At 60.7% G+C, this 25,701-nt stretch overlaps 1 protein-coding gene across 3 annotated transcripts; it reads left to right on the top strand.

Annotated features, from left to right (window-relative positions):
• The first annotated feature begins 1,635 nt into the window (after positions 1-1,635).
• On the top strand, positions 1,636-24,421 carry Jag2 (jagged canonical Notch ligand 2). 3 transcript variants are annotated; one of them, XM_074067020.1, is made up of 26 exons: positions 1,636-1,727; positions 1,933-2,283; positions 9,210-9,267; positions 11,127-11,378; positions 11,482-11,542; positions 14,671-14,801; positions 14,902-15,021; positions 15,234-15,347; positions 15,665-15,778; positions 15,915-16,028; positions 16,117-16,163; positions 16,249-16,422; positions 17,272-17,422; positions 17,522-17,674; positions 17,747-17,860; positions 18,076-18,189; positions 18,282-18,395; positions 18,501-18,617; positions 19,068-19,095; positions 19,185-19,270; positions 19,831-19,944; positions 20,052-20,167; positions 20,613-20,861; positions 21,377-21,508; positions 22,598-22,754; positions 22,984-24,421. In XM_074067020.1, exons 1-26 carry the CDS (start codon positions 1,659-1,661, stop codon positions 23,481-23,483), a joined length of 3,750 nt encoding a protein of 1,249 aa, XP_073923121.1. In that variant the 5' UTR covers positions 1,636-1,658; the 3' UTR covers positions 23,484-24,421. The 3 variants fall into 3 exon arrangements, with proteins under 3 accessions (XP_073923121.1, XP_073923123.1, XP_073923122.1); XM_074067022.1 differs by lacking the exon at positions 17,522-17,674; XM_074067021.1 differs by lacking the exon at positions 15,915-16,028.
• Positions 24,422-25,701: the final 1,280 nt, after the last annotated feature.

Genomic DNA, 25,701 nt, shown 5'->3' on the forward strand with positions numbered 1-25,701 from the left:
GCTTGTGTCTGGTCCCCCATTCAGCCTACTGCCTGCAGGTTCCTGAGGGATTCAGGTGGGGGTGGATGCTGAGCGAGCAGAGCTAGCAGCAGCAGGCATGGGGGGGACTCTGGCCCACCCACCCCTGCAGGCCCCTGCTCCTGGAGACCAGGATCCGGGAGGGCTGCTAGACAGGGCAGGGCAGGTTAGCCAGGTGTGGGTGCATTCCCAGGGCTTGGTTTCTTGCAGGCTGCCAGGCATGGCCCAGTGAGGGAGGGCTGCACTCCTGTGGCTGCCTTCTTTCTGCTGCCATGAATCTGGCTGGAACGTGTGTTTCCAGGAGGCCCTGCAAAGAGCAATGGCTTAGTCCAGGCAAGGAGCTGCACTGCTAACACCGTGCCCAAGGCCCAAATAGACTTGAGAAGAGCCAGGGGGAGAGGACAGCCAAGCTATTGTTGGGGATGGGTCAGGTAACCCTTGGTCGGCCTGGGGATGTCCATCAACCAAGGTGAGCACCAGCCCTGGAAGAGGCATTGCTTGGTGGAGAAGAGACAGTCTGGAGATAAGGAGTCCTTGGTATTGACCTGTGGAGGAAGATCACACAGGATAGCTAGAGACAGGGAGAGGAGGTGATAGCAGAGGGGTGGGACGTGCGGGCCTAGCATTCCAAGGAAGCAGAGCGATCTTCTTTGGGTGACCTCTGGATGTTCACCACTGATCTTTATCCCCGTTTCCCACCCCTCTTCCCCCCCCAAACCTGAACCTCTGGTCTGGGCGTTCCTTGAGAGCATGGCCTGGCGACCCCCGCGCTGAGATGGGCACACAGCCTGTACCGAGGAGCATTTGTTGACTGGCTGCGGAAGCATCGCGCCTCGCGGAGGGGAGGGCCGGGCGTCAGAAGGGAGTAGCGCCCCCTGCAGCCGGCGTGGAGTCGGCAGGAATGCTGCGAAGTGGGGTAAAATTCCCCAGGGAAGGGGGCCCGCAGCAGGGGCCGCGCTCTGCCCGCTTGGGGGCAGAGCCCTGATGTGCGCAGCAGGCGGCATCTCCTTTGAGACCTGGAGCAGAGTGGCGGCGCGGTGTATTGATGGGAGGGGAACCACAGCAGTGACCTCAGGGGGCGCCCCACTCCCAAGCTCCTAACCCCAACAAGAACTCGGGAGCAGGAGAGGCCCCACCTTGCCTGGCCAGGACAGAAGTAAAGGCGTAGCCCGGTAGCCCCGCGCGCAGGCCGCACCCTCGCCGCCTTTAAAGCCCGGGACGCCCCCGGAACCCCCCCGGCCCCACCCCACGATCAGGCCCCGCCCCCTCATGCATATGCAGGTGCGCGGGTGACGAATGGGCGAGCGAGCTGTCAGTCTCGTCCCGAACTTGTTGGCTGCGGTGCCGGGAGCGCGAGCGCGCAGAGCCGAGGCCGGGACCCGCCGCCGCCGCCGCCGCCGGGTGGGAACCGGGCCGGCCGCCGGAGCGCGGCCGCAGCCAGCCGGAGCCGCCGCCGCCCCTGCACGCCCGCCGCGCAGCCCGCGCGCGCTGCGCTCGACCCCGCCCGCGCCGCCTGTGCTGCCGCCTGTGCGCCGCCGGGCTCGGAGGGCGGGCGGGCACTGGAGGCCGGCGCGGCGGCCGGAGCGGGCGCGGGCGGCGGCGGCGGCGGCGGCGGGGCCGCGGGCGGGGTCGAGGCGGCGATGCGGGCGCGGGGCCGGGGGCGCCTGCCTCGGCGGCTGCTGCTGCTGCTGCTGGCGCTGTGGGTGCAGGTGAGCGGGGCGCGCGGTGGCGGCGAGAAGCGCGGACGGGGCGTACCGGGCCGCCCCTCGGGGCCGGGTCGGCTCCGCGGCGGCCGCGGTCCGAAGCCCTCGGGGCTGCGGGGTGGGGGCGGGGCGGCGGAGCTCAGCCACCGAGCGCCCGGCACGCCGACCCCGGCCCGCGCCTCCCTCCGCTCTCCCGCTGCCTTATTTTTAGGCGGCGCGGCCCATGGGCTATTTCGAGCTGCAGCTGAGCGCGCTGCGGAACGTGAACGGGGAGCTGCTGAACGGCGCCTGCTGTGACGGCGACGGCCGGACGACGCGCGCGGGGGGCTGCGGCCACGACGAGTGCGACACGTACGTGCGCGTGTGCCTTAAGGAGTACCAGGCCAAGGTGACGCCCACGGGGCCCTGCAGCTACGGCCACGGCGCCACGCCCGTGCTGGGCGGCAACTCCTTCTACCTGCCGCCGGCGGGCGCTGCGGGAGACCGAGCGCGCGCGCGGTCCCGGGCTGGCGGCGACCAGGATCCGGGCCTCGTTGTCATTCCTTTCCAGTTCGCCTGGCCGGTACGTGCGCCCCTCCCCCGCACACCAGCTCTCCCCCTCCGCGTCTTGGCTCCCGCCGCCGCCCCTCCAGCACCTGCGGCCCGGCCGATGCGGGCCGGGCGCGCCCAGACGGGGCGGGGCCGGCAGGGGGCGCCGCGCGGCGGGCGGGCGGGCCCGGGGCGCGTGCTCTGCGACCCGGTTCGCGCCTGGCCACGTGGGCGCGCGAGGGCCGCGGGACCGACGGGCTCAGGCGCGGGGTCGCGTTGGGGCGGGGTGGCTGCGGCCCGCGTGCGCGGCGGCCCTCGGCGTGTGCCTGCGTTGCCCTTGCGCGTGTCTGTCTGGGTGGGGAGGCGCGAGGCGATCGGAGCCCGGCAGGCCGCAGAGGCATGTGCGCCGCGCGTGCTGGGGCCGGTCTGGGGCAGGCTCTGGCGGAGCGGCCCCGGGCCCAAGGCCAGCCTGCGCCCGCCCTGCAGTTTCCTGGATGCCCGGGGGCACGGATGGGCGCCTGGGACCTGAGCTGGGAGGGCCTAATGTGTGTGTGTTGGCGGAAGCGCCTGCTGCTGGAGGGATCCTCAGGGAAAGAGACAGTGTGCCCCGTGCTATGACTCTCTGTGACACTGTCGTTTGTGGGTGTTTTGTTTTGCTTGTTACGTTTTGGACGGTGGGAAGCTCGGCCCAGGGGGTATCCTGTCTCCTTTGGGGGTGTCTAGTTATGGAGGAGCCAGGGGGTGTTGGGATCCAGCATCTGAGGAGACAGGCCCCATGCCTGAAGCTGCCTGAGCATTGGAGTGGAGAGAACTTGGGGAGGAAGCCTTCTGATGTTTGTCCACTTTCTGGTCCTGGCACTTAGAGGTCCTTAGCTGTTGGGTCACTACCTTTATGCCTGGAATTGGGTAGGGTCCTGGAAGTAGGTCCCTAGAGTGGAGAAACAGGTCAGGAGGAGCTGGGATGGGTGGGCCTAGGGAGTGGATGGAGGAGGTGCCAGGCAATGACCCAAGGGCCTTCCTGGCTGCATACTTTTGGTTGGCCCACACAAGAGTGTGTCCTCTTGGTGCCCTGGTCCTGAAGCAATTAGGAGTTGGAGCCAGGCCTGGCCAAGGTTGTGCCGTCATGGGCTCTGTTGCCTGGCCTCAGAGCCCCGGTCTGCATCTTCTCCCAGACCTGGGCAGGCCACCCTGCTCTTGTCTTGTCTTCACCCCTCCTAAGCTGCCACCTACACAGGGAGGCTGCCCCAGCTCCTCCAGCCATCCTCTACCCAAGTGCCCTGCTGAGTATCCTGGAATCTGTGGCCTCAGGATGGGAAGTGTGTCCCTAAGATGGGAAAGGCAGGGGTAGGCCTGGGAGAGGCCCTGGACAGTTAGATCAGCCCAGCCCCCACGCCCCCACAGCAGCACAGCAGGCAGGTCTGAGCAGGGCCCACAGCCTGTCATCTGTACTTGGGCCTGAGCCAGCGCGGCTCCAAATCGCTACCTGAGGATGTGTTTTCTGCTCGAGTTGGCAGCAGTGGGTGTGGGGGCAGGGAGGCCCTAGAGGAATGTGGCGGGCCAACGCGTGTCCCTCATGGCTCTTTGCCCTGCCGGCTGGCCGGTCGGTGTGGGGCGGGATGGGGCAGGCCCTTGCCTTCCTTGGTGTCTGGGCGCCGGCTCTTGGGGCCATCTCCCTTCCTCCTGCTCCCAGCTGGTTCCCTCAGATGCCCCAGGAGGGGGCAGGCTTCTGCCCTGGTAGAAGACCAAGGCCCAAGATTGTCAGCATGTTTGAGGGGCAGCTCTGGTCTCTCTTCTCCCGTCCTATTGTGCAGCCTGGCTGCCAGGAGGTGGCATGGTGATGCCAGCACCCTGGTATTTCCGCTCTGTCGGCAGCAGCCCTGCAGCCATGATGCTTTGGCTTGCCACAAACCCAGCTCTGTCTTGTGAGCTGGGCGCTTTCGGAATCCAGGTACCCACTGGAGTACTTGGCTCCCACTGGGGATAGCAAGGACAATGTTCCAGGCTTCCTGGGAACTGAGGTATGGGCTTAGGTGTCCAGATCCAGTTGGGACTCTTGGGCTCCTTGGAGTAGTGATTATGAAGAGGGCCAAATAGAAAAACAGGACAGTATGGAAGTCTAGGTTTTCCACATGCCCCTTTCTTGGTGCTGTCTATGACTGGTGGCTCTGTGTCTGTTTCAGGCTCAGCCTCCTTGAGTGGATGGACCCAGCAGGCTGTCCATGTGGGAGGAGCTGTTCCTCCTTTTCTGACCCCACTCTAGATGGCCCCATCGTCCTGGGTTGTTACCCTGGGTTGGCCCTAGTGCCTGGTGTGTGGCTAGCATGGTGTAGGCCACGTTTGTGAGCACTCTATGGGTATGGCAGGTGGCTGGTGGAGGGTTTGGAGATGAGTACAAGTTTTCCTTTGAGTCCTGATAAGTGGTGGGTTCAGGGAAGCTGTCCGGCTGAGGGGAGAACAGGGAGGTTAGCAGTTGTCTGTGACCTGGACAGCCAGGGCCAGGCTTGTAAAGGACTGCCAGGAGAGAAGATGCAACCTCCCAAAGCAGACTGCATCTACCTGGCAGCCCACCTTCTGAGTCCAGGAGCAATGCCCAGGGCAAGACCCTGTTCCCAGATCTACTTCCTTTGAGGCAGGTTGGTCCTGGTGGGTGTACTGTAGGTGCCAGAGGCTCGGGCTGTGTATGCTGGCATGGAGGAACATGGGCCCTGTGGCAGTTATGGGAAAAACTGAGGTGGGTCTGGGGCTGACCTTGCTTCTGAAGGCTTAGGAAAGCTGAGATGGGGCCTCAACAGTACTGGGCCTGGCTGTCCTCCCGAGACAGGTTCTGGAGCCCTAGTTTAGGCTTTGCTAAAGCCCCTCTCCCCCATTGCCTGTCCAGCATGAGGCCAAGATCCCTGAGAGCCATGGTGTAGTTGGGGGTGGAAGGGACTGGTGGGCAGAGGGTGTAGTGACTGGCCAGGGTGTTGGGGGCACAGGGCCTGGTGTTCTGGGGCCTGGGTCTAGGAGGTGCACCTGAGCTGTCCTTGGCAGATGTGAGGTCCAAGCTGGCCTCTACCCTTCATTTCTCCTGAACCTGGGCCTGAGGACTCGTGAGGGCACTGACCTCTTCATCCTGCCCATCCCTTTGGGCCTCCTGTCTATCTGCACACTAGGGGCGACTGCCTAGACCTTCCCACACTTTTTTGGTGGAGACCAGGAGTCCTGCTCCAATGGGGTTGGGAGCAGGCTGTGCTTCACTGTGCATCTGACCTCCAGCCTTTTCAATTGGGGGTTTTGTTCAAGGCTATGGGACAGGGAAGGGTGGAGGAATTGGAAGTGATGCTTTGTTCCTGGGCCTTGCAGGGTGGGTTGGTGGAGTGAGGCTGCAGCATGATAGGAGAGGGTGATGGATGATGTGCAGTTGGATTTGGTTGGGAAAGGATTATGGCTCTCAGGGACTCTTTCAGGTTGCTTCAGGTGTCTATACAGAGTGGGGTCAAGCTGTGCCAGTGAAGGGTTCTGGGGAAGCCAGGCCAGGGCCTGCACTAGAGGTGGTGCTGCAGAGATGAAGGTCTCTAATTCTAGGCCCCAGACAGAGTCCTCATGGGACAGGCCTGATCTGGTCCTTGTCCCCACTCCCCTTTCTGAACTGGTCTCTGTCCCCATCCTAAGCTGGGTGTGAGCAGGACCAACCTAACCTGGGGCTAACTGCAATCCTAGGTGAGTGTGAAGAGGGGTGTGTGGGTGGGTGCTGGGCCACCTTGCTCTTTGCAGTTGGGGGTCTGTGCCTAGTCGAGCTCCTGGCTTGTTTCTGGCATGAAGCATGGTGGTTGGACTTCTGCATGGCCTACCCTCTGCTCCTGCTATGGTCCTGAGGCCTGGAGCCTGGGGTGGGGGGGGGCTTTGCCCCTCCCCTTCTCCCTCAGGTGACAATGGTGGCAGAGCCTGGGCCTGTCCAAGGCTCAGGTTTCAGGAAATGTATCTGTACTTAGGGCTTCTGGCGCAGGCTCCAAATGCTGAGCTCTGTGGGGGGCCGGGTCAGGATGCTGACAGAGAGAGCCAGGGTGGAGCCTTTGACTTGGGCTATGGCCTTCTAGGGGCTTGAGTGCCCTGGGCAGGGGGTGCCCTAGCCTGGACTGGACTGTGGGGTACCCCAGGCCAGGGGTGTGGCATGCTTGGTCTGTGTCTGCCTCTCCTGCGTGTTTGATCTGCTGTCTGGACAGCCTGGGGGCTGGATAGGGAGTTTGGATTTAGCCTGGGAGCTAGTCAAATGATGACAAAGTCAAGTTGGGCTGGGAATGTGTCCATGGGGCCATCAGGCCAGGCTTATTGGAGGAGGCGTGTCAAGGGCTTTGGGCAAACTCTTCCTGCTGGAGGGGTCTCTGAGGCTGGGAGGCAGCTGGCCCAGCCAGGCTGGCCTAGGAGGAAGCACTAGGTTCTTCTCCCTGAGGCTGGGGAACCTGGGCAGGTGACAGGTCTCTGACCTGCCCCCAGTTTCCAGTCCCTCCACCCCATTGTCTCTACTCATCCTAGGAACCCACAGGCCTCCAGTGTGAGGGCCATTGTCCTTCTGTGCAGCAGGGCCCTGTGTCAGCCCACAGCTCTTCAAGGGGTGCAGTTTGCTTCGGGGTGGGGGGGTGCAATCCTGCAGGCCTGTGGGTGGCTGGGAGTGGGGGAAGCTGGGGCCCACAGTGGCAGGTGGGAAGAGGCGTGCAGGTGCCGGCTCAGGTTCTCCCTGATGATTTCCTGCCGTCCAGGTGTAGGGAGCCCAGCTGGCTGGCGGTGGGGCCCTCTTAGGCTGCCGGCAGGCGCATGTCCCTGTGGGAGCAGGTAACCGGAGCCCTAGGCTCAGACAGAGGTGGTGGTAACCCTACCTGTGTGGCTGGCGTGGGTTTCCCAGCAGCCAGGAGAAGCTCCCTGCTCAGCCAGGGCCCAGTGCAGCCATTCACATGAGGACCCCAGGCCTGAACTCTTCTACCTGTCTGTGGCTGGAGCCACTGGGTCTGGCCTGAGGGCTTGACCTGCAGTTGTGGTCAAGGCCCCACCTGGCCCTGTCCTTTTATACTCAGCCCTCTGCTGTATCCCTGCTCCCATTCGTGATCATTGCCACTGTTAAGCCCATTGGTCTCAGATCCCAGTAACCATCAAGGGCAACATCAACTCTGGGATCTGTGGCCCTCTTTGATATGACCCACTGTCTCACACCCATTGCTCTCCTTGTTCTTCATGCAGTCTGTCCTCCCTTGTGCTTTGCAGCCTCTGTTCCCAGTCACCCTCTGGTGACCCCTGCATGACCCCAGTCTGCCCCTGGCTTTTCCTGGGTTCCTTTGGCCAGGGTGGTGGTTGTGGTCAGTGTCTGAGTGGTCCATGGTATAGGAATGAGTGAGCAAACAGTGAAGGAAGAGGACTAGAAAAACCTGAAAGGGCCTGGGTGCCCAGCTGTCACCAGGGTATAGACCTGGCAAGGTGAAGGCCCCAAGGGTGGCATTCCAGGTGGTGAGGTGCATGCTGAGGTGAAGGGAAGGTGATGTGTGGAGCCCCAGGAGGGTTCTGCATGTAGGGACCCCGTGGGCTCCTGTGGATGGGTGCTGGGAGGCCCCAGTGGCCACAGGGACCCCGGGAGAAGAGCAGCTGCTGGTTGCCTGGCAGGTGTGGGGAAGGGGATACAAGGGAGGCTTAAGAAGAGGTAAGGTTGAGAAGTGTGGTGACAGCCAGGGCAGCTTTTAGAAGGGGGACAGATGGCTCCCTGTTTGCAGACTTGCGCCTGAGCAGTGTGGGGCCTGCATCTAGAGGCAGGTACCCGAGGGGCGCCGGGTGTATCTGGCGGTGAAACCAAGGGCATCCACATTTGAGGTGCCATTAGGTGTGGGGTGGGAACTGGAGAGGCCAGGCTGTGTCAGGAGGCTGACCATGGCTGGGTGTGACAGGTGGCAGGTTGGGTGGGCAATGAGAAGTCCTGGGAAATCCAGGGCCTGTCCTGTGCTAGGTTGCTTCTGAGAGGATAAGGAGAGGGAGGCAGAGTTGGGAGCTGGGACCAGTGGGAGGAGCAGGTGGGGCCTTTGCTTTCCATGGGGGACAGCCAGGTTGCTGAGAGGGGTCACATGAGGGCCAGGGAGCTGCAGACAACTCACATCACCCCCCTCCCCCCATAAAGATGGGTCCTGTGTTGCTAGGGTCAGCTGACAATGGTACCACCCATCACCTCAGCCTGAGATAGGTGGCAGGGGGCTGAAGCTGTGTCAGACAGGGCCAGGGCCTCTTGGGCCTCAGTTTCCCATCTGCACAGCGAGGGTCCTTCATCCCTGTCCTGGGGTAGATGTGTTTGTAGGTCTTGCCTGCTCACTGTGTACCTGCTGTGTACTTGGGGCCAGGCAGTAAGTTTAGGCCTGTTGTTAGCCTCTGGGCAAGTGCCTCATGTACCTTGTGGAGGGAAAGCTGGGATGGCCATAGGCATTGTCCCTCTTGGGTGGGTTAGTAGCAGGACTGGATGTCCACTTTTATGCTTAGATTCAGAAAAATGGAATCTCTGAACTGTGTAGAGTATGATTAAACCAAAAGGGTGACATGAATATTAGATTGGACCCCTGTGAGGTACTGGGATGTTCCTCATGGAAGTGCCCTGCCCCCAGCCACCTGCTGGGCCTGCCACTGCTTCTCTTCAGCCTGGTCCTCTCCATTTTCCCTGTGTGGACATGAGTCCATGCTGGGCAGGCTGGACCTGGGCCTCACAGCCCCAAGAGCCTCCCTCAGCCACCTAGCTAGGAGGGATCGCCCTCCTTTGATCTGGCATCTTGGGGGATCTGTGAGGGACATGCCAGGTGTGGAGGGAGAGGAGGCAGCCACAGGGACCTGGAATGAGCTCCTGGGCAGAGCCTCCAGAGCCCAACAGGCTCAAGGGCATGTGGCCCTGCCTGCCCCTGGCACAGGGGTAGTCAGAGGGTGGACCCCGGGCACCTGACTGGCCTCTCCCTGTTTCTGCAGCGCTCCTTCACGCTCATTGTGGAGGCCTGGGACTGGGACAATGACACTACTCCGGATGGTGAGCAAGCCCCGGCTGGGAGGGTGGCTGCAGGGAGGATGGTCCCCTTCTTCCACAGGGGGCTTATAGCCAGGGTCCTGGTCCTTTGTCTGCTGGGGACAAAGGCTCATGCTTCCTCTACCTCGAGGATCTTGTGTCTGGTTTCCCTTTTGCTCTGGACACCAGGATGCTCTGCCATGGTTGTGATTTTGTAAAGGTGTGCGTGCAGTTTTTCTCCCTGCTCCTGGCTTCTTCAGCGTTGTCTTGTTGGGCGTGTTCTTTCAGTATCCATATCAGTGATCTAGTGGAGCAGGATACCCTCAAGCGACTTTCTGGCTTTGTGGCCCCTTCTCTGCCCATCTGTCCTGGAATGTGGGGCCTGTGGGCCATCTCCCAAGACTGGCTGCTGGGGGGGGGCTGTCCTGTACATGGGGTCTCAGCCTTGTGGTGGTGAGATAGAGAGGGTTTTCTATCAGCAAATGGGGAAGAACCTTCCAAGCAGAGGTGGTAGTAGCAGGTGCAAAGGCCCTAAGGCAGGATTGCAGCTCGTGTTTGAGGCTCAGGTCACAGAGGCTTTGGGCCACTGGGCGGACACCAGCCTCCTCCTGGTGGTGGATTGCCGTTACCATGTGGACATGGTCCCTAGGGTCAGGATGCAGGTTAACAAGGTGGCTGCTGTGGGAATCGGGATGGTTGTGGAGGCTTGGACCAGGGCAGCCTGAGGGACTGAGGGAACTCTGGCTGTTCTTAAAGTAGAGACACAGGTGTGACCCTGTGAGACCTCCAGGGTGGTGTGTGTGGGCAGTTGGGTGCTGAGTCATGCTGAGCCCCACACCCACGAGTGGCAATGCCAGATTTACATTGGAGGTGCCAGGCTGGGAGAGGGGCAGGGGTTAGGTGAGACCTCAGCAAGGCCAACAGGGTCCTTAGCAAGGATGGGTTGGTGGGCCCAGGTTCGAGGCAGCCAGGAGACAGTCAGCCCAGGGACCAGTCACCCCAGGCCTGTGCTAAAGAAGCGGGAGGGAGAGGTGGACCTCCTGTAAAGTGTGGGGAGAGGTGATGTGGAGTCCAGGTGGCACTCCTCAGGTCTCTCTCTAGCCTGCAGTTTAGTTGAGGGGTGACTGGGCCCACATGTGGGCCAAGGGAGGCCTGTCTTAAGACAAGGGCAATAATCCAGATGTGGTGGTACATACCTATAATTCCAGCTACTTGGGTGGTGGAGATAGGATTGAAGGCTGAGGGCAGCCTGGGCAAAAGCATGAGACCCCATCTGAAAAATAAGGGTTCAGGACACAGCTCAAGTGGTAAAGCGCCTGTCTGGCAAGCTCAAGGCTCTGAGTTCAAACCCCAGTGTCGAAAAACAAAACCAAACCAATGGGGCAGTAGGATGTGTCTGGCATCGCCAGGAGCCAGTCACCGTACAGGAGGGAGGGTGGGATAGCCTACTGCTGTCCCCATGTGGGCCAGGGCTGGACTCAGTGCAGGACCGTATATGACGGGTAGCAGTAGACACAGATGTGGGGCCTGTAGTAGCCCTGGTAGTAGCCTTGGTCTTCCCTGTGGAGCCTGTAGTCTGGATGTTTCTCTTGGCAGGCTCCCACCCAGCTGTGCCCTCCACCCAGTTTGTATGTGGGTGGGATACTCGAGGTGACTGGGGTGGCTGTAGGGTGGGATGGGGCCTGGCTGATGCTCCTGGTCCTAAGCTTCCAAGGTCGGCCTGGCCAGTGTCCCCGCTGCCCATTGTCCTGGCCCCTGTAAGGTCTGCATCCTTCTCCTGCCCAGCTGCTCCATTGTCCTTGAGGTTGGTTTCTCTAGCCTGTGCCACATTCCGGGGTGGGGCTGGTGTGTGATGCAGTTGACTGACTCTGATGCTCCCAAAGAGGAGCTGCTGATCGAGCGGGTGTCCCACGCGGGCATGATCAACCCTGAGGACCGCTGGAAAAGCCTGCACTTCAGTGGCCACGTGGCACACCTGGAGCTGCAGATCCGTGTGCGCTGCGATGAGAACTACTACAGCGCCACCTGCAACAAGTTCTGCCGGCCTCGCAATGACTTCTTTGGCCACTACACCTGCGACCAGTACGGCAACAAGGCCTGCATGGATGGCTGGATGGGCAAGGAGTGCAAGGAAGGTGTGCTGTGCGGCGTGTGGGGTGGGGCCTGGGCACGGGGCTGGGCCTGGGGCAGAGCCTGGGCTGGCTGCAGCTGTGCCTTTCTCCGCCCCTCTGTTCGCAGCCGTGTGTAAACAAGGATGTAATTTGCTCCATGGGGGATGCTCCGTGCCTGGGGAGTGCAGGTGAGCACCTCGCGCCTGCCCCTTTCTTGCCCTTGTCCAGGTTCAGCTGTTGGTGCACACCTGTAGGCTTAGTGGAGGCCACTGAGCCCCTGTTCCACCAGGCACCTTGTGGGAGGTGGGCACTGGTGAGCGGAAGGAGGTCAAGGTCCAAATTAAGTATGGCCACACTGTGGCCACCCCAGGGACCCTTGCTCCTCCTATGCATGCAGTGTATCCAATGATGGTGACAAAGAGGAGGGGACCGAGGAGGGTGGCCAAGAAGTCAGGCTGCCAAAGGGCAGAGGCCTAGAGCCTGAGAGCTGTCCCAGGATGGGGCATCTGCAGCATGGGGGAGCACTGTGGGATCACCATGTGTACCTGGGAGAGATTGGTGAGGGGCACAGGCCTGTGGGAGCGCAGGGTAGAAGAATGGCCCATAAAGCGTGCCAAGGACTTGGTGAGTGACTGTGAGGAGTTGTCTGCTGCAGGGACATGGGGCCAGACAGGGTGGGCATTAAACCAGTGAGGGTTGAGATGAAGCAGGGCCTGCAGACATCCTCAGAGGGCCAGAATTTGTGAATGGCTTCGGTGTAAGAGTGAGAGGAAGAGTGTGGGGTCAGGAAGGACCCTAAGCCTGCTTGCCAGAGCTGCTGAACAGTGGAGATGGTGGTAGGAGAGGGAAGGCAGGCGTTGGACAGGGAGGGTGTGTGGGAGAGGCCTGTGGCATGTAGGCATGTTTAAGACCCAGGGGCTAGGAGAAGAAACACTGAGGTACAAGTCCTGGACCCCAGCAAGTGGAGGTGTGCAGACACAGGAGCTGGCAAGAGTCTCTGTGCAGAGCTGCTAGGAGTGAGAAGGAGGCCAGAAGGGGATCCTGGCAGTCAAGAGCAGAGTGGGGGACACCAAAGGACATTGTGGGGTGGTGAGTCAGGCCTGTAGGGGTGGAGGATAGAGTGGTGACAGGAGTTGAGCCTTTAGGTGATCACTGTTAGATGCATGAGTAGGGTTTGTGTTGTGGGTGCTGGAGGAGTCCCTGAGTGGCAATGGCAGGAGAGGCTCCAGATGGGTGGAAAAACATCAGGAGGGCCCAGATACAGCCCCTGCTGGCCTCCTCAGAGGAGCTGCCATGTTTTCTTCACACAAGGACACTGAGGCACACATTTAACTTTCCTAAGGCCACCCCTGTTGAATCTGGAGTGGAGGGGCAGGGGAGTCTAGAGCTGGGGTCAGGTGGGCTAGACATGGGGATATGGTCTCATTGGCCTGGGAGGTGCTGTGAACAACAGCCTAGTAGTCCTGGTGAGGAGGGGAGGTGGGGCTGTGAATTCCCCCATGTTACTTGCACACACTGGAGTTTCAGACAGGCTGAGCAGGGTTTGAAGGGTGGGCTGCCTGGCCGAGTCTGGGTTGGTGTCTTGCAAGCAGCACCCCAGGAGCCATGTCTGGGTGGGAGACATTAGGTGTAGGCCCTGAAATGGCCTTGGCCTTGGGACTAACTGCTTGGGCAGCCCGACCTGTGCTGTGTGATGGAGTTGGGCTGGGGCTTTGGGCAGGCATGATTCATGAGCAGTGAGCACAGTGGCCTGTTCATAGCCCTGCATACCCTCCTTGGTCCTGTGTGCAGTTCTTTACCTTGATGCTAAACCAGTGTCCCTGGGTGGTCAGTGCTGGGTGGCCTGAGTGTCCCCACTGAGGCAGGAGGGAGGTAGAAGTTTCATTCCACCCACCTACCCCCTCCCCGCATAGTGCAGGAAGATGAGGGGTAGGAATGCTGGGACAGAGGCCTGGGGGGCAGAAGGTGAGCCCCACCCGCCTTCCCCTGGTCCTGTGGGTGAGTCCAGGCAGCCAGGGCTCAGGTTTCAGCGGGGGACACCCCCCTTCCTAACCGGATGCTGCGGAGATGGCCGTGCCTTCCTGCCGCCCCTCCCCAGGCCCTGGAGCTGCTGGCAGGAAAGCCAGGAGGTGGGATCTGGCGTGGGCTGCCCACGCCCAGGGTTGAGAGCCTGCCCTTGGGACCAATGAGGACTGGGCTCCCAGCCCGGCCATGGTGCTCCTTGGCGGGTGACTCAAGGCACGCACTTCACAGCCCCACTCTGACCCTTACCACCCCTGTCACCTGGAGGGAGGACTGCAGGTGGGGATTTGAGGCCCACTGTAGACCTGCCCTGCACACACAGGGCTGGATCCAGAGCCACCTGTTCTTTGGCCTCAGTTTCCCCATCCCAGCTTGGGTGAGCTGGGCTGATAACCTAGGCGCTGTGTGGCTACTGGGCAGCTCAGGAAGGGCTGTGGTCCTCTCTAAAAATAACTCCTGTGGCGGGTGCCGGTGTGGAAGTGACGTGGCCTGGACATCATTCCCACCCCATAGGACCCAAGTGTTCTAGGAAGGGGCCCCCAGAGTCCTGTCCAGGACCTGGAGGCAGCCAGTTGGGGTTCTGTGTGGGCTGCCTGCCCAGCTCCTGCAGGACTTCCCAGAGGGGATGGTGACTGACAGTGTGGGCAAAGACAGGCCTTGGGGTCATGGCCTCAACCATGAGGTCCTCAGAGCTGTATTCCAGGTGCAGCTCATGTTCCTCCTGGGTCAGAAAGTGCCTCAGTGGGGCCTATGTGAGTCTCAGTGTCCCTTTCTATGAGGTGTAACCCAAATGCCCATATGAGGCTTTGCTAAGAGTCTGAGAACATACTGCCTTTGGGTGATAGTGAGGTCACATGCAGTGCTCAAGGTCACATGGTCAGGGTGGCGAGAGCCTCTCTTGATGTCTCACTGTCCTACCCAGACCCTGGTAACTGCTGTGGGCCCTGGCAGCACCTGGCGAGCGGGAGCTGGCGCTCATATCCTGGGCCCAGCTGGGCCTTCCTTTGCCGGCGCCTGCTCTTGGGGCCTGGCTCAGGGCAAGTCTCAAAATAGCTCAGGGAGGAGTGACGGGGCAGCTGGGGCTGACCGTAGCAGCCAGCGGCTGGGAATGCCCGTGACAGTGGGACTGGCCACTGGCCGTAACCCCTTCTGGCTCAGAGCTGCTGTGGTTCAGAGGCCTGAAGCCACTCTCTCCCCCTGGGGTGGTGGGGGTAGTGGTGTGCTACACTTGTGTGCCTGCCTGCCCAGCTATTCTCAGCTGCTCAGCTCACAGCCTCGCCCCTTGGCCCCCCAGGTGTAGTTACGGCTGGCAGGGCAAGTTCTGTGACGAGTGTGTCCCATACCCCGGCTGTGTACACGGCAGCTGTGTGGAGCCCTGGCATTGTGACTGTGAGACCAACTGGGGCGGCCTGCTCTGTGACAAAGGTAGTTGGGGGGGGCAGGAGGGTGATGGGTGGGTGCATACCTCAGACTCGGAAGGTGGGGATGGTGGGGCCTGACTCCGATACTCCTACCCCGTCCCCAGACCTGAACTACTGTGGCAGCCACCACCCCTGTATCAATGGGGGGACCTGCATCAATGCTGAGCCTGATCAGTACCACTGCACCTGCCCAGATGGCTACTCGGGCAAGAACTGCGAGCGGGGTATGTGAGAGTGTTCGGCAAACTTTGGCCAGGCTTGGGGGTTGGTGGCAGGCGGAGCTGACCCTTGTGATCAGCTGATGAGCGGGCTTATATCCCTGGCCACTTAGTGCAGTGGGTTGACTCTGGCCTTGGGCCTTGGGGAGCAGCACACGTGGAACAGTGAGGACGTGGCCGCCACTGTCCACCCCACCCACCCCACTCTGGTCCTGCAGCTGAGCACGCCTGTGCCTCCAACCCGTGCGCCAATGGGGGCTCTTGCCATGAGGTGCCATCTGGCTTCGAATGCCACTGCCCATCAGGCTGGAGTGGACCCACCTGCGCACTTGGTGAGTGTCCACATGTGGGTCTAGGGGTTCCGGTCTGGCATCCAAGGGGTTTGGGAACAGGCGGCACTCTGGGAGTGGGGATAGAGCGGTTGAGTTCACTTAGGCTGTGGATGTTGTGGCCAGGGAGCAACTGGGTCTTGCCTCACACTGTGGAACCCTACCTTCTCATGCAGACCAAGCCCCATGGGCCACACCTCGCACTTACTGGCCATGCTCCACACTCACTGGTGACCCTCCACACTCACTGGTCACAGTCCACTCGGGCATGCCTCACACTTCCTGACTATGCTCTACGCCTCTTTCCTCTACCCCTGCAGACATCGATGAGTGTGCGTCCAACCCTTGTGCGGCTGGCGGCACCTGTGTGGACCAGGTGGATGGCTTCGAGTGCATCTGCCCCCAGCAGTGGGTGGGGACCACCTGTCAGCTGGGTAAGGGCTCCCTGGGACTGTATGTGCATGGACTGTGCTGTGCATGTGGCTGCTGCTGCCGCTGGTGGGGCTGCGGGTGCCAGGCACAGCGACAGGTGGGGCCCGAGCCCCATGGCTCCCGTTGTTTCATTCGCAGACGCCAATGAGTGTGAAGGGAAGCCGTGCCTTAATGCTTTTTCTTGCAAAAACCTGATTGGCGGCTATTACTGTGATTGCCTCCCAGGCTGGAAGGGCATCAACTGTCACATCAGTCAGTATGGGTGGGTGGCGCAGGCGGGTGGGGCTTGGGGCATGTGCGGGGCCCCTCTGACCCTGCCCCTGTACCCCTCTATCCCCAGACATCAACGACTGTCATGGGCAGTGTCAGCATGGTGGCACCTGCAAGGTAAGGAGGCTGCCTCCTGTCCCGCCTGGGCTGGGGGACGGTGGGGCACAGGGCGCTGCATGAAGCTCACCTGCTGCCCGTGCAGGACCTGGTGAATGGGTACCAGTGCGTGTGCCCGCGGGGATTTGGAGGCCGGCATTGTGAGCTGGAACGTGCTGAATGTGCCAGCAGCCCCTGCCGTGGGGGTGGCATCTGCGAAGACCTGTGGAATGGCTTCCGCTGCCACTGCCCCCGAGGCCTCTCTGGGCCACTCTGCGAGGTGAGGTCTGCAGCTCAGCTGTCCTGTTCTACCCTGGTGACCTGGAAAGGTTGTGGCAGGAGCTGTCCCTACAGTGTTCAGGGTATCACAGTGTCCTTAGAAGGCTGGCTGTGTTGGGGCTCACAGGGCCACCAAGGTCAGGCTGTTTTGCCTCTTGTTTGTTTGACAAGCCCCTCTTGGGTGGCTGGAGCCTCATCTGCCCACTCCCTCCTGTGGCTCTGAGGGGACTGGCCTGCCAAAGGACCCTAGGGCAGGGCGGGGCTCCTGGTGCATGGTGGAGGGGGTCTTGATCAGGAGTGGACATCTCTCCCTAGACCTTGAGTCCCTTAATGCTGTCTACTGGCGCTCCCTCTGCTCCTCTCCCCTTGTTCTTCTCAGCCACACGTGGCTCTGCTCTGGCCTTTGTGCAAAGGGTGGCCTTCCTAGGGCCCACAGCAGAGGCCTGACCTTAGGTCCAGAGCACATGGTGGTGTTGGCTCTGAGGGCAGCCGGGCAGGGTGGCGGGTCAGAAGCTGGTCTTCCTGCTGGCGGGAGGAGCCAAGGCCGGATGCTGCCTGTGGGAGGCAGAGGAAGCTTGGCTGATGTGCAGGCAAGGGTGGAGTGTGGGGGGGGTGGGCTGGTGGCCCACAGGTGTTTCCGTCCAGCTGACAGGGCCTGGACAGTCTAGGGTGGGCGGGGGTTTGAGGCTGCGGTTGGCACTGCCTGACCTAGGACTGATGGGCCTGGTTGTCCAGGCTGAGCAGTGGTCTTCAGGATCTGGGATCTGCCTTGGCATGGATGCAGAGGCCTAGCCATGTCCCCATTCTAGAGCTGGGCTCTCAGGGACACGCTGTCCTCCTTGTCCCCCAGGTGAATGTGGACTTGTGTGAGCCGAGCCCTTGCTTGAACGGTGCTCGCTGCTACAACCTGGAGGGGGACTATTACTGCGCCTGCCCCGAGGACTTTGGTGGCAAGAACTGCTCAGTGCCCAGGGAGCAGTGCCCTGGGGGGGCCTGCAGAGGTGCGGGGTACAGCCACTCTGGGTGGAGTGGGGTGGGGTAGGGGATGGGTGCTGGGGTGGGGAGGGTGGGCCTGATCCCCGCCCATCTGTCTGCCACAGTGATTGATGGCTGCGGGGTAGAGGCAGGGTCCAGGGTGCCTGGCATGGCACCCTCCGGTGTGTGTGGCCCCCACGGGCACTGCGTCAGCCAGCCTGGGGGCAACTTTTCCTGTGTCTGCGACAGCGGCTTCACAGGCACCTACTGCCATGAGAGTGAGTGGTGCACACAACAGGTTGGGGTGGGGGTGGCTGGCCTCGGGACGGCTCACCTGCTCTCTCCCACAGACATTGACGACTGCCTGGGCCAACCCTGCCGCAATGGGGGCACGTGCATTGATGAGGTGGACTCCTTCCGCTGCTTCTGCCCCAGTGGCTGGGAGGGCGAGCTCTGTGACACCAGTGAGTGTGCTCAGTCCTCCACCACTGCCTGGCCTGTGCTTCACCCTGTGCCCCTGACCCAGCCCAGTGAGCCAGGGGTCCACAAGTCTGGCCAGTTTGGCTTGGTTGCCCCGGGTGGCTCCCCAGGCTCCCACGTGCTTGGCCCTGGCTCTTGCTTTCCTCCCAAAGCCCTCCCCAGTGCCGGTGACCCCCGCTGACCGGCGTCCTCCCCCCAGATCCCAACGACTGCCTCCCCGACCCCTGCCACAGCCGCGGCCGATGCTACGACCTGGTCAATGACTTCTACTGCGCTTGTGATGATGGATGGAAGGGCAAGACCTGCCATTCGCGTGAGTGCCCGGGGCCCCTGCAAGCAAGTGGGGGTGCGGGGGGGCTGCCTGCCACCATCCGGTCTGCCCACTGAGCGGCCTTGTACCCGCAGGCGAGTTCCAGTGTGACGCCTACACCTGCAGTAATGGTGGCACGTGCTACGATAGTGGGGACACCTTCCGCTGCGCCTGCCCACCAGGCTGGAAGGGCAGCACCTGCACCATTGGTGAGGAGCCGGCACAGCCCTTCCCCAGCTGCCCTGCCCTGCCTTGCCCTGCCTGTGTTGGGGATCTGTCCAGAGCTAACCACAGCCCCTTCTCCTTTTTCATAGCCAAGAACAGCAGCTGCCTGCCCAACCCCTGCGTGAATGGGGGCACCTGTGTGGGCAGCGGTGACTCGTTCTCCTGCATCTGTCGGGATGGCTGGGAGGGCCGCACCTGCACACACAGTGAGCCGGGGGTGGGGGGACGGACTGAGGATGGGCACCCTCAGTGGGGGAGGTTGCAGGGTCGGTTTGCCTCTTTCCATGTAGGTCCCCAGCCTTGTCCCCCTCTCTGTTCTGAGGACCTGTTCTTCACCCTGTCTACCGCAGTCCATCTGCGCCCCTAAACTTGCTATGCCATTTCCTGACCATCCCTCCACCCAGATCTGCAGCCTCTGTGACTTCCCACTGTCTACTCATTCTCAGCCTGGGGCTCCTGCTGAAAGGCAGCTTCCACCCCCTTGGTACCCTGCCTCGGCCCCTGAAACCTCCGGCACTCCCTTGCCCCACAGTCTGGCTGTGCTAGGCTGACATGGACAGTATAGTGTCTGTCCATCCATGAGCCTGGACTGGTGCAGGGGGTGCTGGGCAGTGGGTACTGGACAAACAGCTCTGTTTCTTTTCCCTCAAACCCAGACACCAATGACTGCAACCCTCTGCCCTGGTGAGTGGCAGCCTCAGGGGCTGAACGGGGAGGGGGTTACTGGGTCTGTCACTGGTGGGACTCCCTGATGCCCATCCTCTCCCCTGCAGCTACAATGGTGGCATCTGCGTTGATGGTGTCAACTGGTTCCGCTGCGAGTGTGCACCTGGCTTCGCGGGTCCTGACTGCCGCATCAGTGAGCAGGGAGGGCTGTGTGGGCCCTTGGACCTGGGAGTCCCTTATCCAGCCTTGGCATCAGGACTCGGGACACAGATGTTCACATTCTGATGGGCACTGTAGCCACAGCCCTTCCTGCCTCTCCAAGCCACACATCTGTGTCCTGCAGGTCCCCGGGCATACCCTGCTGAGTGGTGACAAGGGGGTCCTGCCCTGGAGAGCCTGATGTGGCTCACCTGTGGACCCAGGGCTGTTGTCTTAGGTGTTGGCCGTGGAAAAGGTGGATCCCAGAGGCCCCTGTACACCCCAGTTCAGAGATAGGAGGAGGAAGAGGGTGAGGGCCTGTAGCTTAGGAATGCCTCAGGCTGTGAGTGACAATCACAGCAGTTGTCCCAGTTCAGGCTGCTGTGGGGCAGGTGGCCTGGCTGTTAGAATCTCACAGGCCCTGCCGACCTGGCCCTGGGGCCATTCCCTACTGGCCTGAGGTGTGCGACTGCTCTCTCCTGCCCCACTGTGTTCAAGGCCCTGCCTGGGGCTTCTAGTCTCTCTTGCACTGTACATCAACCACTTTCCCTACAGACATCGACGAGTGCCAGTCCTCTCCCTGTGCCTATGGGGCCACCTGTGTAGATGAGATTAATGGGTACCGCTGCAGCTGCCCACCAGGCCGAACTGGCCCCCGGTGCCAGGATGGTAGGCCAACTGTGACCACACTGGGCTGAGGCTGGGCTGGGCAGTGTGGGTCAGGTCCATCCTCCAAGGCCTAGCTGTCCTGCTGACCCTGGATCCTTTCCTCACAGTGGTCGAGTTTGGGAGGTCCTGCTGGTCCCGGGGCATGCCGTTCCCACATGGGAGCTCCTGGGTGGAAGACTGTAACACTTGCCGTTGCCTGGATGGCCACCGGGACTGCAGCAAGGTGGGGCCTGGCAGAGCACCTCTGCCAGGTGCCTTATCCTGCCAAGTGTCCATCATGCTACCTCAGGCACCCTTAATCCTGAGGCTCTTTTTGAAATATTAAGAGGCTGGCACTGGAGGTGGTGGGCCAAGGGCCATGGGTGCCTACTTCTGAGGTTCATTCTGGGAGGGAGGAGCAAACTGGGAGGGGCCTGGCACAACCAAGGCCTGTCTTTCCTTCTGCAGTTGGGGAAAGTGAGGCTCAGCCTGGTGCCTGCCTAGCTCTGCCTGCTATGGTGGAAAATTCTTTCTGGTGTGGAGTTCAGCCTGTCCCCCTTGGGGCACTGGGTGGTGGGGGCAGGGCTGTGAGACTCACTGGTCTGTGTCTGTCTCCTTCTGTGTACTGTCTGGGCCTGCCTGTGTGTCCGTGTGCTCATGGGTGTCCCTCCTTGACATACCTGCCCCAGGTGTGGTGTGGATGGAAGCCTTGTCTGCTATCTGGCCAGCCTGATGCCCTGAATACCCAGTGCCCACCTGGACAGCAGTGCCAGGAGAAGTCTCCGGGCCAGTGCCTGCAGCCGCCCTGTGAGGCCTGGGGGGAGTGTGGGGCAGAAGAACCCCTGCCACCCAATACCCCCTGCCTCCCACGCGCTGGGTACTTGGACAACAACTGTGCTCGCCTCACGCTGCGATTCAGCCGCGACCAACTGCCCCAGGTGAGTGGTCCTGGTGGCCTCAAACTTCCTCAGCCCAGGCATGGCATCTGTTCCTGGAGTGGCCACTGGCTATGGCCCCACCCCTGTGGGGTGGCCACCTGTGGGGTCATATGAGAGGGAACACTGAGCCCGGGATGCTGGGTGGGGAGGCTGGGAGAGCAGGTCCAAGTTGGGCTACATACTAGTTCAACTGTCCCAGGGGCCTGGACTGCAGGTGGCTATGGACCACTCAACTCTGGGTTGTGCCCTAAAGTTCTGAGCATCGTTTCTGTTCCCATTACAGCCCAGGCCTCATCCTCTCGGTGCTTGGGGCTGAGTTGCCCAAGCAGGAGAGAGGAGTTCTGTGAGGCCCGTCCTCTCCCCTCCCCACCTGGCCTACAGGTGGGGTAGCATTGGCCATGGGGAGAGGGTGTGTGTGGCAGGGCCTACACGCTCTGCTTCCTGGGGGCAGCTGAGGGATGAGTAGCCTCAGATCCTTGACCCCAGGCCCTGCTTACCTGCTGCCATCTGCCCAGGGCACCACTGTGGGCTCCATCTGCTCTGGGATCCGCTCGCTGCCTGCCACGAGGGCGGTGGCCCGTGACCGCCTGCTGCTGCTGCTCTGTGACCGGGCGTCCTCAGGGGCCAGTGCTGTGGAGGTAGCCATGGTGAGTGGGCAGGAGCCTGTCTCAGCAGGCCCCTGGGCGCTCAGGATGGCTATGACATTGGCAGCCCACAGGACCTGGGGAGGCCTGAGGAGAGGAGGCTTTGGCATTCACCTGGGGTAGGGGAGGGAGCCTGTGCCGCTCACCAGGGCCAGTGGGAAGCAGGTTTACCTGAGCTAGAGCAGGAGAGCAGAGGCCAGACTGGGTGTGCCAGAACATCCAAGATCCGAGTGGCCGATGGTCATCAGGAGTCCATGGGTTAGCTTCTCAACTGATAGGCAGTAGAAGTGTGGGGCGGGGTCTCTGATCAAGGAAGGGTGCAGAGCTCAGGCCCACTAGGGGTCAACAGGGAGCCTGGGTGAGGCGGCATGGGCAGTAGGACCGTGGCTTGACCAGCTCAAGTTCCTTTTGCTTGGCTGGGGTCTGAAGCCATGGAAGCTAGGCTCTTGTGTAGGGTTCCTAGGGTGTGTGGAGAGAAGGCAGGGTCCCCAGGAGGTGTGAGAGGAGGCAGAGGGTTTTGGAATGTCCTGGAGGAGGCGACCCTGAGCTGGCAGCCAGTGGGGTTGGCCAGGGGGAGGGCATCCAGGCAGGGGAGGTGAGACAGAGGATCAGGATGGCTTTGAGGTGCTTGGCGATAGGGGGTCAGCAGTTGGGGGTGGGGAGAAGTGGGAAGTGCCTTGGGGCTGGGGTTGGCATGGGGTTGCAGTGCCATCCGTGTGAGGGTACATGGGAGACATGGCTCTGTGTTGATTTGTTCAGTCCTTGGAGTCTAGGGTGTGTGGATTCAAGAGCTGTGAGTGGACTGAGAACGGCCAGGCATTCCTACACAGGATGCAGGGATTTGGCAGAATGGGTGGGGCCAGGCCACACTCCACTGCAGGACCTCCTCCCGTGAGCCCACCAAGCTGTTGGCTCCGGTTCTCACAGGCCCTGATGTACACAGTATGCCTCGTCTGTGGTAGCCCTCCATACAGCTGGCTGGGAGCTAGATAGCCTTGGGCAGCAACCATAGCCCTAAAATTAGGGGGCAGGCTTCCAGGAGACAGGCAGGGTGCCCTTGGGCTGTCCCCACAGTGCCATCTTCTGCTACAGTCCTTCAGCCCTGCAAGGGACCTGCCAGACAGCAGCCTGATTCAAAGTGCGGCTCATGCCATTGTGGCTGCCATCACGCAGCGGGGAAACAACTCTCTACTGCTGGCTATCACCGAGGTCAAGGTGGAGACTGTTGTCGTGGGTGGCTCCTCCACAGGTGAGCAAGGGGGGCCCCTTGGACTTCCAGGACAGTGGGAATCCGCCAGGCAGACACCGCTCAGAAGGTTGGGGGCATCTGCTGGATCCAACCCCATCCTAGGACCCTCCCTACCAGCCAGGAACCAAAGGGGTGATGCCTGGCCAACAGGAGTCCCCAGGCTGTGTGTGTGGCTGCTCTGGGGCCCACTGCCTTGCTGCTGTCCCCACCTCATCCCCTCCTGCCTCAGGCCTACTGGTGCCCGTGCTGTGTAGTGTGTTCAGCGTGCTGTGGCTGACCTGCGTGGTGATCTGTGTGTGGTGGACACGAAAGCGCAGAAAAGAGCGGGAGAGGAGCCGGCTGCCCCGGGACGAGAGCACCAACAACCAGTGGGCTCCGCTCAACCCCATCCGCAATCCCATCGAGCGGCCTGGTGGCAGCGGCCCAGGAGGTGGGGGCCACAAGGATGTGCTCTATCAGTGCAAGAACTTCACGCCGCCGCCACGCAGGGCAGGCGAGGCACTGCCTGGACCAGTGGGCCACGGGGGTGGCGGGGAGGACGAGGAGGACGAGGAGCTGGGTCGTGGAGACGAGGACTCCCCAGAGGCAGAGAAGTTCCTCTCACACAAATTCACCAAAGACCCCAGCTGCTCTCCAGGGAGGCCAACCCGCTGGGTGGCCTCAGGGCCCAAAGTGGACAACCGCGCAGTCAGGAGTATCAAGGATATGCACTGTGCCGGCAAGGAGTAGGATGGCAGCTGCTCACTGGGCCGGAACCCAGGGCCCCTCGCTGGGTGCCACACCCCTGCCGAACTATAGGAGGTTGAGGCCGTGTGCATAGTTACTTTATTTTGTGTAAAAAAAAAAACCCACCAAAAACAAAAAACAAATGTTTATTTTCTACGTTTCTTTAACCTTGTATAAATTATTCAGTAACTGTCAGGCAGAAAACAATGGAGTATTCTCGATCATTGCTATTTTTGTAAAGTGTCTGTGCGTCCCACGCACTGTGGCAGGAAAGCAAAGTGTGTTTGTGTTCTCACCAAATTGTGTAACGTTTGTTACCAGAGGTCGTGCGCTGTTTACAGAATCTTCTTTATTCCTCAGTTGGGTTTCTCTGTGGCTCCAGGCCAAAGAGCTCGTGAGACCTGTTGCTGTTGGTGTGGCCTGAGGCTGTCATTGGGACCTGTGGCTGTCAGTGGGACCCGTGGCTATCGGTGGGACCTGTGGCTGTAGGTGGGACCTGTGGTGGTCGGTGTGACCCTACTTACTGGTGTAGCCCTGGTCACCGGCTTACCCCATGACTGTTAGTGGTGCCTGTGGTTGTCCATGGGGCTGGAGGTCACCGGTGTGGCCCAAGGCTAGTGAGCAGACCTGGCCTGCTGCCTGGGCAGTCCCTCCAGCCTGCCGTCCTTGCTTCCTCCTGCCCAGAACTCTCCAGAGATCTCCAACTGTGCTTTCAGAAGTGCCCTTCCCAACTGCTCAGTTTCCCCTCCCGGGACGGTGGCAGTATTGAAGCTTGTGACAAGTGCCTTCACACAGACTCCCCCTGCAACTGTCAGCGTTTGCCGTGGGCACCAGGCCACTGCCCACCTGCCGGCCCCGGCCACCTTCCTCGTGAAAGTGCATTTTTGTAAATATGTACATATTAAATGAATCACTCTGTATATTTGATTTAATAACTTAAATGCTTTGGCCTCCCTGTTCTTTGGATGTTGTTCCTTTTTTTATTTGGAGTTGGGGCAGAGACATGAGAAGGGGGAGTGTGGCCTGAGTGTCAGGCCACGTGGCAGTGGTGGTCGTGGGGAGTGAGATGGTTCTGCTGCCCTGGTCCCCATGGGTGGCCTGGGCCTGGAGTATGTCAGTGCCTGTGGTAGTTGCCACGGACATGATGGGACCCTCTTGGGGATGGAGTGAGGAGGGTCTTGGCATCCCACCTCCTCAACCTATGAGGAGAGGGCTTCATGAAGTGTTAAGAGTCTCAGGGAGACACAAAGAGCCATCAAGGTGAAATTCCAGGTTGAATTTGAGAGAAAGAACCTGAAGAAGTTGTAGCCCTTTGCAGGGTGTGGTGCTACTGTCATATCTGCTGGTGGAGCAGACATACTGGGTGCAGCCGCTTCACGGGTGGGTGGAGGTCCACCCTGCAGGTCCCTGCCAGCTGTGCAGTGAACATTCATGCTGGCAGTTACATGTGGAAGGTAAGGAGTAAAGCCAAGGACCAGGTCTGTGAGGAGCAGAGAGCCTGCAGGCAGCCTGGGAGGGAGGTGTCTACATCTTGTTGGGTAAACTGACCAGCTGGCCACAATAAGGATTATTGTGGGGAATAGCGTGTGCCTGTCTGTGTGGGCTCTGGGAAGCTGTGAGCACGAGGAGGAGTGGTCTGGCTCCTCCGTGTGAAGCCAGGCCTGCAGCTGCAGACATCAGAGCTAGTAGGAGACCTCCTGCTCAGGGTCTAGATCCTAGAGTTAAGCCCTTCTCCTCCCTTGTCCCCAAGGGTGTGCATTAGACTGTCCAGTGGACATGAGACACACATTCCTATCACCAGGTTGGCCATAAGACCCCAAACTGAGTTTCCTTTTAAGTGATTTTTACCTAGGTTGGGGTTCCCAGTTGCCTGATAGAGATAAATGCAAACTAGCTCTGCTTTAGGCCTCTCATACTTGCCTCATAAGAGACTTTTCAAGGTCACAACCAAAAAACCCAAGCACACAAGGAAGCCGGCCCAGTGATCAAGAGCCCTGTGTAACAGATCTGCAGAGGGATTGGGTAGGTACATTGGAATTCTCAGATGTGGGTAATTAAACACTCAAAGAAGAGAGGAGGTCAAATGGGAACTTTTCAAACCTATAACTTAGTAGGTTTGAAAAAGGACCAAGTAGAATGTCAAGAAACAAACAAACAAACAAACCGCCAGGAGCAGTGGCACACTTCCTGTAATCCTAGCTGCTTGGGATTACACCCAATA

The sequence above is a fragment of the Castor canadensis genome, chromosome 3 (genome assembly GCF_047511655.1).
Source record: "Castor canadensis chromosome 3, mCasCan1.hap1v2, whole genome shotgun sequence".
Classification (NCBI taxonomy): Eukaryota; Metazoa; Chordata; class Mammalia; order Rodentia; family Castoridae; genus Castor; species Castor canadensis.